At 40.2% G+C, this 14,565-nt stretch overlaps 1 protein-coding gene across 6 annotated transcripts in view; it reads left to right on the top strand.

Annotated features, from left to right (window-relative positions):
- The window catches only part of SIN3A (SIN3 transcription regulator family member A), a 64,542-nt gene that overhangs the window by 28,252 nt on the left and 21,725 nt on the right, over positions 1–14,565 (top strand). For all 6 annotated transcript variants that reach the window (XM_017653232.3, XM_017653229.3, XM_017653231.3 and 3 more), the window contains 11 exons: positions 2,429–2,535; positions 3,192–3,474; positions 4,764–5,015; positions 5,562–5,714; positions 5,848–6,006; positions 7,801–7,890; positions 9,621–9,739; positions 10,311–10,521; positions 10,828–10,944; positions 12,527–12,765; positions 14,007–14,190. In XM_017653232.3, the coding sequence (XP_017508721.2) occupies positions 2,429–2,535; positions 3,192–3,474; positions 4,764–5,015; positions 5,562–5,714; positions 5,848–6,006; positions 7,801–7,890; positions 9,621–9,739; positions 10,311–10,521; positions 10,828–10,944; positions 12,527–12,765; positions 14,007–14,190 (1,914 nt within the window). The remainder of the gene's footprint in view (positions 1–2,428; positions 2,536–3,191; positions 3,475–4,763; positions 5,016–5,561; positions 5,715–5,847; positions 6,007–7,800; positions 7,891–9,620; positions 9,740–10,310; positions 10,522–10,827; positions 10,945–12,526; positions 12,766–14,006; positions 14,191–14,565) is intronic.

Genomic DNA, 14,565 nt, shown 5'->3' with positions numbered 1-14,565 from the left:
CATTTATAATGTGGGTGTCATGCTGGGTTTTTTTAAGTGTAGTATTATTTTATAAGTAATTTTTAAACAGTGGTTCACTATGATCTATACCTTTCTATTCCTAACATACACACATGACATAATTTCTTTACTTTGGTTTCTGCTCTTTTTCTTTCTCTGTAGTAATTATACCATATTGTGTTTATTTTTTATTTAACATTGTTTTGTTTATTTTTTATAACTCTTCCCTTGTTATATGATTGTGGATGCTATTCTTAAACATCTTCCAAAGTCTTTGTTCCTTCTGCAGACATAAAGAGTTTTGTTCCATCATTAGTGAATCATTTCAGCGTGGAAAGTTGTGAATATGAGTTAAATAGTCCATTGAATTCTTCTGAGTAATCTATGACAGTGCATTACAGAAAACTTCAACCAGTTTCTTGTGTTCATTCCTTAGGCAAAGTTTTTTATTTCCTATGTTCCAGGCACTCACCTACAAAATAAAATCAGGCAAGACTGTGGTTCGGAAGTCGTTTATTACCTAGCTGGGGAAAGGGGTAGTACATGACCTGCAATCATGTGATAAAAGCTGTGCTAGAGGGATACTCTGGGTGATGTTGGCACCTGAATGGACGAGGGGTATTCAGATAGGACAAAGAGGGCCCTTACTGCTCAAGGAAGGCTAGAGAAGGGCTGTTGGAAGGAAGACTCCCAGGAAATTGCGGAAAGCATGAGGGGCAGAGAGTGAGTGTACCCAGGCTCATCCCTTGGGTGAGGGAGGTGGGAGCTCCCTGAGGCAAGGGATACAAGGGTTAACAGCACAAAAGCTCCAAAACAGAGCACAGGGAGATAAGTACTCCTACAATCACAAGAGAAGACACATCCATACAGGGCTTTCTAAAATATGGATGTGCCAGAACTGCTAATCTTGCCCTCTATTCCCTCCAAATTAAGTAAAGAAATGATTAAAACTCTGAAAAAAAAGTAGTCCATTGAATTCAACTAAAATTGTCACGTTATTTGTGAAGTACAGAAAAACTAAGCATCAGATGTGTGGTGTGGGTATTGATCAAATATACAATCTGTGCTCTAGCAACACTGAAATTCTCTGATTAACCATTGCCATAATGGAAATTTGGGCAACTATTGATACATCATTTTGAACATAAATGTTCTGTTTCATAATATATCACAAGAGTAGGGCTTATAAATCAGATGTTTTATTGCTGAAACTTTACTTAACTTGATATTTTATAATATTTAAAATAATCCCAGAGTGTATAGGAAATACCTCATAGGTAATTCTCTTGGATATGTTCTGAGTGACTAAAAATTAAGTTGTCCTAAATCAGACTCACAACTTTCTAGCCTTTCAAACTTATTCCTCTTTGTGAATGCCCAAATAATTTGCACTCTTGTGAATGCTTTTTCTCTCCCATATCGTCCACATCCAGTCAGTCCCTAAACCCTGTCACTTCTACCTTCTAAAAAGCTTTGGAATCTATTCAGTTCTCAATATTCCTCTGGTCAGTACTGTGATCCAAGCCACTGTTGTTCACATGTAAGTCGGCCTTATAGCATTAACAGGTTTTCCTACTTCTTTTCAGTCTCTCCTGCCTTGGCACCAATTTGTTCCCAACACATAGCCACACTGACTATACTAAAATGCAGATGTTAAAATCTAAATTGCCTTTTAACAAAATTTACAAAGCCTTTCAGGATCTAGTTCCTGCTTCCTCTCCAGTGTCATCGTTGTCACTCTCACTACCACCATCCCTTTTCTTCACCGCAGATCCTCGAACCTAAACTGTTCTCAGATCTCCACATGTCCCAGATGGTGTCCAGTCTGGGATTTGCCCATGTACTTCCTTTGGCTTTCTTCGTGGGTCTTCACTTTTGCTGACTTGTACTCATCCTTAGGTCTCAGTTCAGATATCACTTCCTGGTGACGCCTTCCTTTACGTCCTCATGGGAGTTTTTTAGTGTGTGTATGCGGGGGGGTGCCTTCCTTTGTGCTCTCTGGGTGTTCAGTGGCGATACACTTAACCCACTGTGTTATGATGCCCAACTACATGTGAGCGAACTTCTATAGAGCAGGGAGCGGCTCACTTGTCACTGGCCCCTTAGGACCTCATGTTGGGCCTGGTGTGGCATGTTGTAGCTTAGTAGGTATTTGGGAAATGAATAAATGAGCAATAAGTAAATAATTCATTAATGTGATTAGTCTTCATTCCCCAAAATTATCCAAGGCAAGGCTATAAATTTTAAGAGTTGATTTTTATTTTAAGCTTGAGTTTTATTATTGGCATCCATTTTAATTTTTAATACTTTTCATGTATATTTACTACATATTTCTTTTTCATTTACTACATTTTATTTAGGCATACTTAAAAAAAATAATTATTGGCTTATTTTCTTTTTATAACCTTGAGATTTATCCCTGCCTCAGGTGGAGGATGCGCTGTCCTATCTTGACCAGGTGAAGCTGCAATTTGGTAGTCAGCCTCAGGTCTACAATGATTTCCTTGACATAATGAAGGAATTTAAATCTCAGAGGTAAAAAAAGATTTACATGATTGTACTCAAGTTTGTGCTTGGAATGTTGATTTTGAAGGGAGGATATAGCTTATTCTCATCTGAAAGATAAAGGATGCCCTCTTTTGGGGGTTTAATTTTTTGCTTTTATTTTATATATTGCTTTATTGATCAAAGTTGTAAGTCCTAAACCTTTTCTCACTACTGGTAAATTTTTCTTAACTAAAATTTTTCTTAGTGTTTTATCTCAGGAAAGTAAACTGGTAATGATTGCTTGCTCTTTGAATTGATTTAAGATAAACTAATAATTTTGGCATGGTTCACTGTTATAAGAGTAATTCATCTGAACAATGTAGATAGGTAATGATTTAAACTGGTATATCAAAGGTTGGGCCTTGCATGGGAATCACAGCTTTAGATAAACTGAGTATCTGCTTGATAGGACTGTTAATCATGAAAGTATATTATGTACCAAATTGTGACCAAGTCTCTTTGAATGTGGAATTAAATAGCTTAGGAATTTTGCAGTTCTTTGCATGTCATTAATTTTATAATAAGCTGGTTTATTTTTAATGTATTTATCTGTTTAAATAATTTTCTAGCAGTATGTGAATATTTTTTTTCTTAATCAGCCTGTTTGTCAAGGCCTGCCACTTTAATTTTCATTTTTTTATCAGCATTGACACTCCAGGAGTGATTAGCCGCGTTTCCCAACTGTTCAAAGGCCACCCTGACCTGATCATGGGCTTCAATACCTTCTTGCCCCCTGGCTACAAGATTGAGGTGCAAACGAATGACATGGTGAATGTGACAACTCCTGGCCAGGTTCATCAGATCCCCACCCATGGCATCCAGCCCCAGCCTCAGCCACCACCCCAACATCCTTCCCAGCCTTCAGCCCAGTCAACCCCAGCTCCTGCCCAGCCAGCTCCTCAGCCCCCACCTGCCAAAGTCAGCAAGGTGAGCACTTGGAAAACTTTGTATCGTGTGAAATGAATCTCTAGAAAGTGCACACCTTTGACATTTCTCTTTTATGTGAGTCTTAGAGAGAGAAACAAGTTGCGGTGATTTCATCACAGGTGATACAGTAGTCACATCCCTCTAAAATTCACATTTACATATTACTTATTTAGATACCTGTTTAAATCAACACATCAACAACCTACAAGGACTCTTGCCCTCTATTTCTGCCTTATTAAACCAGTAAGCATCCCGAAAGATGTCAGTTTTGTTTATGTAGTAGTACTTCAGGCAAAAATGGTCATCTTATGATCAGATTATGCTACCACCCACATCGTCATCATTTTACAAGTTACTCCATTTAGCAGATTAATTAGGTCATACCCGGCACAGCAGAAAATCCTGTCAATGATGATGATACGTCCTTTGTATAGAACTGCACTGTCTTACGCAGTGGCCACTAGTCACATGGCTATATTTAAAAACAAATGAAAATAAATGCAGTTTTTTTCAGTTGTACTGAAAGCTACATTTCAAGTTCTCAGTAGTGGCTATCATTCAGGACTCTGCAAATAAAGAGCATTTCTGTCAAGGCAGTATAGCACAGAGAAGATAAGTAATGACTATAGCATCTTACTACACTGATGGACAGTGATTGCAGTGGGGTTCAGGGGAGACTTGATAATATGGGTGAATGTTGAAACCACAATGTTGCTCATGTGAAACCTTTATAAGATTGTGTATCAATGATACCTTAATTTAAAAAAAAACTACTGGCTTCAAATAGTAATTAGTAGGCACTGAATATCTTTGTTGAATAAAGGAATAAAATAAATTAATCTTAACAATAAAAAAATATTTTCCGTCATCTCACAGAGTTCTCTTGGACAGCTGGTTTAGAAGACTTTTATGTGGAAGTATTGCAACAATCAGATTGTCTTTTTTGACATTAAAGAACTATGTGGAATGAATTTTTTTCTATACTATTTGTACCTGTTGAGCTAATGAGCTTAAAAATAATTGCAAGTAAAAAATTCTTCCTTATAATTGGAGATGTAGCCACTTGTAAGGTTGTATGTAGAAAATTTGAGACTGAAATCTTTATATTAGAATGTGGGAACCCTGTACACTGCCCACCTCTGCCTAGTGTGATTTGAGTTCAGCTAAAGTGGCCTGGCCAGAGTGAATAAAGTATACATGTTGATCAGACACCTTGTTACTTTAATTTGAACTTTCTTTCCTATGTCAAACCATCTGTGTTTCTGAGAAAAATATTTTTTCCTTTTTAGCCTTCCCAACTACAAGCACATACACCAGCCAGCCAGCAGACTCCCCCACTCCCACCATATGCATCCCCACGTTCTCCACCTGTCCAGCCTCATACACCAGTGACAATCTCATTGGGAACAGCCCCATCCTTGCAGAACAATCAGCCTGTGGAGTTTAATCATGCTATCAACTATGTTAATAAGATCAAGAACAGGTTCCAGGGCCAACCAGACATCTACAAAGCGTTCCTGGAGATTTTGCACACATATCAGGTAAGAGGGTTGCCCTTTCAACCTGTTTTAACCAGGTTACTCTTTGAGGGTATCTAGTCCAAGAAGAACCTAAGTAATCATTATTTTATCCATTAATTCTTAGTGGAAATTAACCAGTTAGGAACTGTGGTGTGCCTTTATAAAGATTTGCCTGACTTTAATTTCCTGGTACCAGTCAGTCAGGAATTGTGAAGTTAGTCCCCTGTGAAATGAATGCTTGTTTATCTGGGAAGTTTTGAGGATGATTTGTGTAGTATACACAATATTCTGCAGGGGAAGAAGGAGAAATTTCTCTGGGTTTTGTGTTTTATCTTTTAGTAGTGGTTCCTTGAGGATTCACATTTATTGCCCTATTTTTAAAAGGAATTGTCAGCCACCATCTTCCATTCTTTTCTCAACTTAAAAGCTTACAGTCAGAAGTGGTGCAAAAAACATAGGCTTTCATCTTAAGTGTAGTCCAAGGAGGTTACCTACAGAGCGCCTATCAGACTGCCTAGAAAGTGTGCCCTCTAACATGATCTCTTCCCCTTTGCAATTTCCTATCAGAAAGAGCAGCGAAACGCCAAGGAAGCTGGAGGGAACTACACTCCAGCACTGACTGAGCAGGAGGTGTACGCCCAGGTGGCTCGTCTTTTTAAAAATCAGGAAGATTTGTTGTCAGAGTTTGGACAGTTCCTTCCAGATGCTAACAGCTCTGTGGTAAGTTTTATTTAGAAGAACACACTATTTAGAATTACTATCTTAGATAAGGTAGGAAGCTGAAATCAGAAGGGGACTTTCCTAAATGCTAGCTTTGATAAGAACATGAATCTCTTTCACATGTCTTAATTAGCTTTTAAGCAAAACAACTGCTGAGAAGGTTGATTCCGTGAGAAATGACCATGGAGGCACTGTGAAGAAGCCCCAACTAAACAACAAGCCGCAGAGGCCCAGCCAGAATGGCTGTCAGATCCGCAGGCACTCGGGAGCAGGAGCTACCCCTCCAGTGAAGGTGAGAAAGGGCAGCTGCCGCTCATTTCGCTTTCAGGAGCACTGCTGGCGGACGAGTACTCTACGGCTGGTCATGTGTCTTATCCTAGGTGTTGACAGTTGGGTCCTGGATATTTGGAGTGAGTTGGTATATGTCACAGAAACTCAATGCAAAGCTGCTTCTCTGGCTTTATAAAATGTTATAAAACCACCAATTGTGCAAATTGCTGTGTTTTGTAAATTTCTTACTGGCTTTGTCTATTGTTCTCTCTTTACTGTTACCTGCCATCTTTAGTTTTGTTTGTTGCCCAGGATTTCTTAGACTTAACTGATTTTTGCCTTCTGACTTGATGCCTTAACTCTGTCTAGTGCTAGTAGGAAAGAAGATTTATTAAGCTTGGTAACTGTTTCAGAAATAAGTCAGTGGTCTCTGAGGTCCTCCTGTGAGTGAAGTGCATATGCTTTGTGAGATCTCTTTCGTCTAGAGGCCTGTCCTGCCCAAGGTTTTTTGTTGGGTTGCCAAATCTCATCTGTGTCATCTTAATTTCCCAGGCAGGACCTTTGGGCTGGAGCAGAAGGAGGTCTTACTTGTTAAGACCTGTTATTGCCCTATCATGATATATCATGATGCCTCTTGATATAGTAAACACTGATGGTCTGCCTGCAGAAAGCTCAGCTTACTCCCTTTAATGTACTGCAGGTGTACCAGGGAGCAGGCCAGGTGTACGTGCTGAACATTACAGCAGTGAATTCTAAAACAGTGTATAGCCCAGAAGGGATAAATGTGTCTGCAGAATTACGAATAACAAAAGCTGGTGGAATTTCGAGTGTGAGAGGTGACTCGTGAACAAGCAAATAAATAAAAAGGACTGACATACTAGGTGTAGCTGACATTTGAAGGACTATTTTTTGGTGTTTGTAATGGTTTCTCCTTTTGAAAGCAAGTTGAACATAGTAATATTTTATATGCACTTCAGTGAAGAGTGTTACATGGGTAGCAAGAATCAGGTCAGCACCTCTGCTCTACTGGAATTGGTCTCCGCCAACACTTGATCACCCACAGGTGGAAATGCTCTACTGGGGGGTTTGAATTCCCTTCCTGCTTTCTCCATAGCTGTGTAAGCAGAGGCTATGGCCCCTAAGAGAGTGTTCTCCGAGGCGGCAAAGGTAAGTGGGTCGCCTCTTCCAAAGTTCGTGCGCTCACAGGCAGTTGAGAGGTGGCTTTCTGAAAGTGAATTCCTGCTTGACAGTTACGCCTCAGCCTGTTCGTTCCCTTTGTTAGAGCAGTGTTCACTTAGGCTGAGTGGATATTGCTGATGAGATAGTTATTCCTTCTGTTAGGAAAGTAAGATTTTTTTCATTAATTTTTAAATTTAACTATAAAGGTTAAAGATTGATTTCTATCCATTCCAGGCAAGGTCCTCCATCTCTTTTTATAAACAGCCTCTTCTGCCTCAATAGCTAAGATACAGTAATGACATTAGGTTCCAAATAAAGTGACTTTTGGCCCATGGAAAAAGTAAGGATATTCTAATATCACAGTAATGCTGTGGCCATTTGTAGAGAGAGTATATTTAGGGAGTAGGATGGTCTCTGAGCCTCTGGGGAGAAAAACTAACAGGCAAACTCAAATAGAGAAGACTGGTAGAAATTCCCTTGTAACTTGTAAAGCAAGTTGATGACTTGAATTCTTTCATTTGTTGCAAATTACTGATCAGCAGTGGTCAGTGACGGAAACAGTGAACACAGATGAAGATAAAACTCAGAGAAGTCCACTCCTTGAATCTTACGTGTCAATATTTTTATTTTTTTGTAGAAGAAACCCAAACTGCTTAGCCTAAAGGATTCTTCTATGGCAGATGCCAGTAAGCATGGTGTAGGAACGGAATCATTATTTTTTGATAAGGTGAGTAATGAATGAATTAAATTTAATATGGGCTATTAATGGCAAAGGAAAATCACCCCTTCTATAGGACGATTTTGTTTTATAGGCTTTAAGCTGTTTAGGACCAAGTTTTTAACATAGTCTCCAAGTTGCAGGTCCTTTCAGTTTACTAGAACTGTTAAGAAAGAAAAGCTGAGAAATGGCAGTCTGGTTTGCTTTGGTTCTGTAAAGTAGTTTGCAGTAAAAAACCTTTTCCATGGTGGAAGACAGCTTTAAAATACGCATGCTATTACTCTTGAAGCTTGCCGTTGCAGATATCCAGGTCTGTATCAATAGGGAATGTCAGTGCACCAGTTGTTGAGGACGTAAGTTGACTTGTACTCTTCTAATTGCTTGTGGTACTTACTTGTGGTATTGTGGATAGGATCCATGAGAGTTGTGATTTAATTGCTTCCTTTCAAAGCTCCCCAGGTAATCCTAATAAGCAGCCAGAGTTGAGATTACTGATGTGAACAGCGTTGTGTTGTGTCTTAGTTTGACTCCTCTTGTGTCTGTCTTCCCCTTGGAGTCCACTTGATGAAGAGCAGGCACTTTCCATCATCACAGCAGCAGCTAGCTGTCAAAGTTCTCACTAGTAGGAGCCATCCTGGACTGACCTGGTGGTGATACGCTCCCTGTCTGGCACCTCTTTGTTTTGCAAAATGCTTTAGCATCTCCATGTTTGGTGCCTCTTATCTCTCTCTACCCTGCTGTGCCTGTGAACCGTCCTGCAAAACAGTCAGGAGTCCTTGGCTCTGACTTGAACCATTTCTCTGGGCTGCCTGGGCACTCGTGCATTTAAGGCAGATGTGGAAGTCCGGGTCACAACTAACCAGTGGCAAGGAAAGCATGGGGGGGAAGAGAAGAGGAGTTGAATAGGTTAATTTTTTGTTATTTTTGGAGTAGACAAAATGCCTGGAATTTGTTTTAAAAATCAGTGGTCGGGGAGGGGAATGGGTAGAGATGATACAAAATGTACTTATATGTTGATTGTTGAGGCTGGGTGAGTATGTTGGGTTCATTAGACTATTCTCTCTACTTTTTTGTATGTTCAAAAGCTAATAAAAATGAAAAAATATATATAGTGTATAGTACAGAAAAGTACAGTGCTCTTTCATCTTTGGCTTTATAAATGGAAGAAGGAAAAGGATCAAGTCAGAGGATGGAAGTGTCTTATTTAAAAAGATCATTATTCAAGATTACCAGAGTTAAAAGCAATATTGATAAAGACTCTGTTGTAAGCATCTGTCAGGAGAGGTAACAAAAGCTTGGGTAGTTCTGATGTGGTCCAGAGAATTAGGCATATGAGAAAGTAAGTATCTTACTTAATTCCAGGGTCTCATTTAAAATTTTTTTATTATGGAAATATATTAACCATGTGAAATTAAATAGTAAAATGACTCCTCATTTACCTATCGTCTAGCTTCAGCTTCAGTACCCAACTCCTAGACAGTTTACTTGTTTCATAGGTGCTCTGACCCACCCCAGATTATTTGGAGACAAATCCCAGATACTCTATTATTTCATCCATAGGTATTCTACTAAAAGGTCTCTTAAAATGACACCTTTTCTCAAGCATTCATTATCGCATCTAAAAACCCTGATTTCTTAGTGTTATCAAATAACAGCTCTAATTTCTTCAATCTTTTGAAAGCAGTCCAGTATCTCTCGATCGCCTCTGTAACTGTTTTTCTTCTGGATGTCTCCATAAGGTCCGGAAGGCTCTGCGAAGTGCAGAGGCCTATGAAAATTTCCTGCGCTGTCTTGTCATCTTTAACCAGGAGGTGATCTCTCGGGCTGAGCTTGTGCAGTTAGTCTCTCCTTTCCTGGGGTAAGTGAAACGAGAGGCTTATTCCTGATGCATGATGGGGAGGTGAAATAAAACTTAGTTTGTTGGAAATACATAAGCAAAATTAATTTGATTGTGGGTCACTTGACTCATAAAATGGCAGTGTCAAAAGATTCCTCTGGCAAGTCTTCCAGTTAACGTTTAAAGATTGAAAAAATGGTCAGAGAAGGCGTTGGCCAAAACTAGTGGTCTCTTGATCCGCAACCATTGTTGATGTTTATAGGGACCAGTCTCTTTCAGGGTTCTAGAATCTTGGCTATTTGACAACCTAAGAATTATCTGAACATAGAAACAATATTCTTGATGAGAAGAAAGGCTGGTCGTCACCTGGTCTCAGTACAGCTCTTCCGTCACCGCCGTAGTTGACCCTGGAGCGCTCTACAAGAGAGGGGAAGCCGGGCGCTCAGCAGCAGTGCTTCTCTAGCAGAGAATCTTACTCGTCACTGGGACTTATCCCTGGTAGCGGAGTTCTGACCCAACAAGTAGTGGCAGAGATACCTCAGGATAACGGCATCATGTTTCTAATTGCTCATGTTTTTGTTTGATTTTCCAGGAAATTCCCTGAATTGTTTAATTGGTTTAAAAACTTCCTGGGCTATAAGGAGTCTGTACATCTGGAAACCTTTCCAAAGGAACGAGCCACAGAAGGCATTGCCATGGAGATAGATTATGCCTCTTGTAAACGGTTGGGCTCCAGCTATCGAGCACTACCAAAAAGTTACCAGCAGCCCAAGTGCACAGGACGGACTCCTCTCTGTAAAGAGGTACGGCCTCCCCAAGAAAGAGTCAGCTCTGCATCTTCAGCTCCCTCCAGAAATGGGTAGTACCAGGGGTCAAGAACTTATATGAATGAGGAAATAAGACCCTTCGTATCTTCAGAAGAAAATGTTTTACACTTTCATTAAGGACCTTTTCCTTATTAATATGTTTTATAAAGTTGCTAAAGTTGAAACTTGTAATGTTAGCTTTTTCTTCCCTCCCCTAGAGTTTTGGGTGTTTTTATTGAGAATGCTTTATCACCAGAAAGTTTTATTACACTTTTGTCTCGATTTCTCTTCTTTTACCCAAAGGTTTTAAATGATACCTGGGTTTCCTTCCCTTCCTGGTCTGAGGACTCCACCTTTGTTAGTTCCAAGAAAACTCAGTATGAAGAACATATCTATCGTTGCGAAGATGAACGCTTTGAGGTATAGGCTCCTCTATCATTTCAAGTTGGAGGAAGTGGGAGATACTAACTGATGAGAGAAAAGCTATCTGTGAGGCTTGGCTCTTGGACTGGAGAGCCAGAGGCTCACACTCTGCTGTGGTAAATCCTGGTTGTTGTATTTACCATGCTTTATGAGTTTGTCAGATATATTAGTGATATTTTTATGACAAATGTACTTACCTAGGCCACTTTAACCCTTAGAACAATTTATCTATTGGTTGGAAAATAACCAGCATTTTATAAACATTTTAAAGGTTATTGTGCTTTACATGTGTTACACAATCCATATCTTAAGGCCTTCTGGGCTTTCATTAAGTTGTTTTAAATTATTTTAAGTGTGTATTATTGTTCTTAGTAGGTGTCTTGACATGGTTAGCAAACTAGCTTTCCTGTGAGAAGTGGAATTCTTTGCTTATATTTCTGATGCTGATTTGACTCCTTTTGAAAGAAAGTTAAATTAGGGATTTTATTTTAAAGTAGTTGGGAAGAGAGGAGTTGGAGTTAAATGAGATGGTAGAGAGTTATAAAAGTGGGCTCAGAATCTCCAGTGGGTAAAAATGTCTGTTTTGCTGATATCATCAGCAAAAAGGGAATGTTAAATGTATTTAAAGAGGTAAAATTATGTGTATCCTATTGAATGTATTCATCATATAAAACTAACTGGCCCTGCTTATTTATGTGGATGGGAGATAACCTCGCTCTTTTATTTTAAATCCATACGGATTTAGCTCTCCCAGTTATCCCCCTTCACACTTGGTTCAGCTGTTTCTGGCATGTTTTGAATGAAGAGCCACATGTTGCTTGGCCATTGGCAGGTAGTTGGCCATCTCTGCCCTGGTGTTTGAGGAATTTCAACCATTTGCGAAAATTAAATCATGACAGATGTTAACCTCCATGGAAAGTTTTATCAGGCTGAGGAAAGCATTTCTATGTTCCCTGTGTTTAGTAAGGCTAGATGATGAGTTAGAAAGCAGAGCTTGGCATCATTTTTGGACAGTTTTTTATTACTCTCAACCGGGTATGCCTGCAAATGAGAGGCAACACCCACATTTTCCATTTGTGATGTTAGGAGTGAAGGAGAAAGAAGTGTGTGTGCGCGCCCGCTAGGGATTGGGTGCGGCGGGCTCGTCTGAAGAAGTTCCTTTATACTTAGGGTAGATTAGTAATCCTGCAATACAGATAACCCCCAAATTTCAGTGGCTGTTAAAAACAGATCTATTTCTTGGTCATCCTACGTGTGCATTGATAAATCCCTCTAGTCTGGAGTCAGTAGTTCCAAGCAAAGTGCGGTGGTCGTGGTAAAAGGTAGTAACTACCACTTAGCCACCATATGTTGAATGTTGATTGTGCATAACCCTTTACGTGAGTTGTATTATTTGATCTAGAAAACAACCTTAGAGAGTAGATGGTGTTATTTCTATGTTAATGATAAGGAAAGAGTTTTATGTGGCTAGTATGGCAGAGCCAGGATTCAAATCCAGGGAGTTTGACTTCCTACCTTAAACTCCTGACCACTTTTCAGCATTGGTTTGGGTCCTGACACACTTTGTCTTTTTCTTCAGCTTGATGTAGTTTTAGAGACCAATCTGGCAACAATCCGGGTTCTAGAAGCGATTCAGAAGAAGCTTTCCCGCTTGTCTGCTGAGGAACAAGCCAAATTTCGCCTGGACAACACCCTTGGGGGCACGTCGGAAGTCATCCATCGAAAAGCACTCCAGAGGATATATGCTGATAAAGCGGCTGACATCATTGATGGTCTGAGGAAGAGCCCCTCCATTGCTGTCCCAATTGTCCTTAAAAGGTACCTGAATGGATGTGCCTTTGTGCTCTCTTGGGCTTCCTGAGTCCCAGTGTCCTCCCGTTAAATAAGCTGTCAAGTTGGCCTGACTTACCCCAGGAGACCTCCATTTCTCCTCAGCCCTGGTTCGAGGAAATCGGGGGCAGGGTGGGGTGGTGGAGCTTCTTGATGGGGTTCTGTGTAACCGATCGTAGGTCACAAACCTTGAAAGTCCATCATGGAATGCTCTGTTTGAGGGGCATTTTAAAATAGAGAAAAGAACAGACTAGAAAACAACCACCCACATTCTTGCCTCTCTGTACTAACCGTGAACATCTTTGTTTTTTTAATAAGAGAAATCGCTCTTTGACTTGTAAAATTGGTATTCTTTAAAAAGACTTAGCTTGCTGTTTTTACCAAGAATGTCTTACTTTTTCCTAACAAGCCTTCCACCTGAGGCGCTGTTGTACCCGCCTAAGGCCGGCCCGCACTCAGTATCGCCTGAGGAAAAGTAATTCTTGTCTGCTGCTCGGGGCACAAATGCCCAGATTTTTTTGTTCCTCCTCAGTCTTCCCCTTAAGGTCTTACACAGGCCATAGCTTTTAATGTGCCTGCAGCATTTAACTTTTGGCTTTGAGATGTGGAATATTCTTCAGTTTTAGTGCCGGTCTTTATTTCACTCTCCTCTCTTCTTCTGGAGTGTTAGGATCAGTTGTTGTCATCAGAACTTCCCCCCTGTGTCCAAAGGAGCATTAGTGTGGAGATTCTCTGCTCTTGGACACTGGCATTTACATCAGCATAGTGAACATTCTTAGAAGTCTGTAGCAGAGAGACTTTTTGACTTTGTTTTAATGGGCCAAGGAAGAAAACCCTTTCCTCTGGGGTATTCTGTGAATATACCTATTTGAGGTGGTATTTTGGGACAGCTTACTTCCTTAGATTAAATCCTGAATGAGTAATATCCTCATGTAACAGAGGTCAAGACTAGTTGGAATAACATTTGTTCCAAGTCTGTCGGTAATTTTGATAGACCTATTGTATCTTTTGATTTTTTTTAAATAAAGTAAGCTTGACATACTTCTTGCTTCTAAATCTTTATGAGAGTAGGTAATGGTATCTCTATTTTACTGATAAAAACATTCGTTTCTGGCTAGTTATGGCGGAGCCAGGATTCCAATCCACGGAGTTTGACTCCCTGCCTTCTAAATTCCACAACTGAATTCCCACGTCTTACCGTTTCCATCCGCCTCTCGATACCCTACCAGGTTAAAGATGAAAGAGGAAGAATGGCGAGAAGCTCAAAGAGGCTTTAACAAGGTGTGGAGAGAGCAAAATGAGAAATATTACTTGAAGTCTCTGGACCACCAGGGCATCAACTTTAAACAGAACGATACGAAGGTTCTGAGGTCTAAGAGCTTACTCAATGAGATTGAGAGTATCTATGATGAGGTGAGCTGGTGGTTTCTAAATCTCGGAGGGGACTTTAGTCTTTATGTTTGACATAGCGTCGATTTCTGGAGATTACCTTTGTTATATGAAAGTGAGACCCTCCAAAACTTGTTGATCCTTGCTTCATAACTGTCTTAGACTTTTACTCTCACTCTACCACCTTAAATCCAAAGCTCCCCCTCAGGCCTTAACCATTTTACGGGTTTTCTGATTTCCCGTCCCGGTCTCAGTTTACGCCCTCTGCCTCCCTCTCCCACTTGTCTTCCCATCTGTTTCCCTCAAACGGTACCTTGTGTCTGTATAGCCCATCTCAGGTTCCCACAGCTAAACTACCTAATGAGGCTCAGACGCCCTGATCCATGTTTATTCAACGTG

This window comes from Manis javanica, chromosome 8 (genome assembly GCF_040802235.1).
Source record: "Manis javanica isolate MJ-LG chromosome 8, MJ_LKY, whole genome shotgun sequence".
NCBI classification, from domain to species: domain Eukaryota; kingdom Metazoa; phylum Chordata; class Mammalia; order Pholidota; family Manidae; genus Manis; species Manis javanica.
This window is presented reverse-complemented; position numbering and strand designations above follow the sequence as displayed.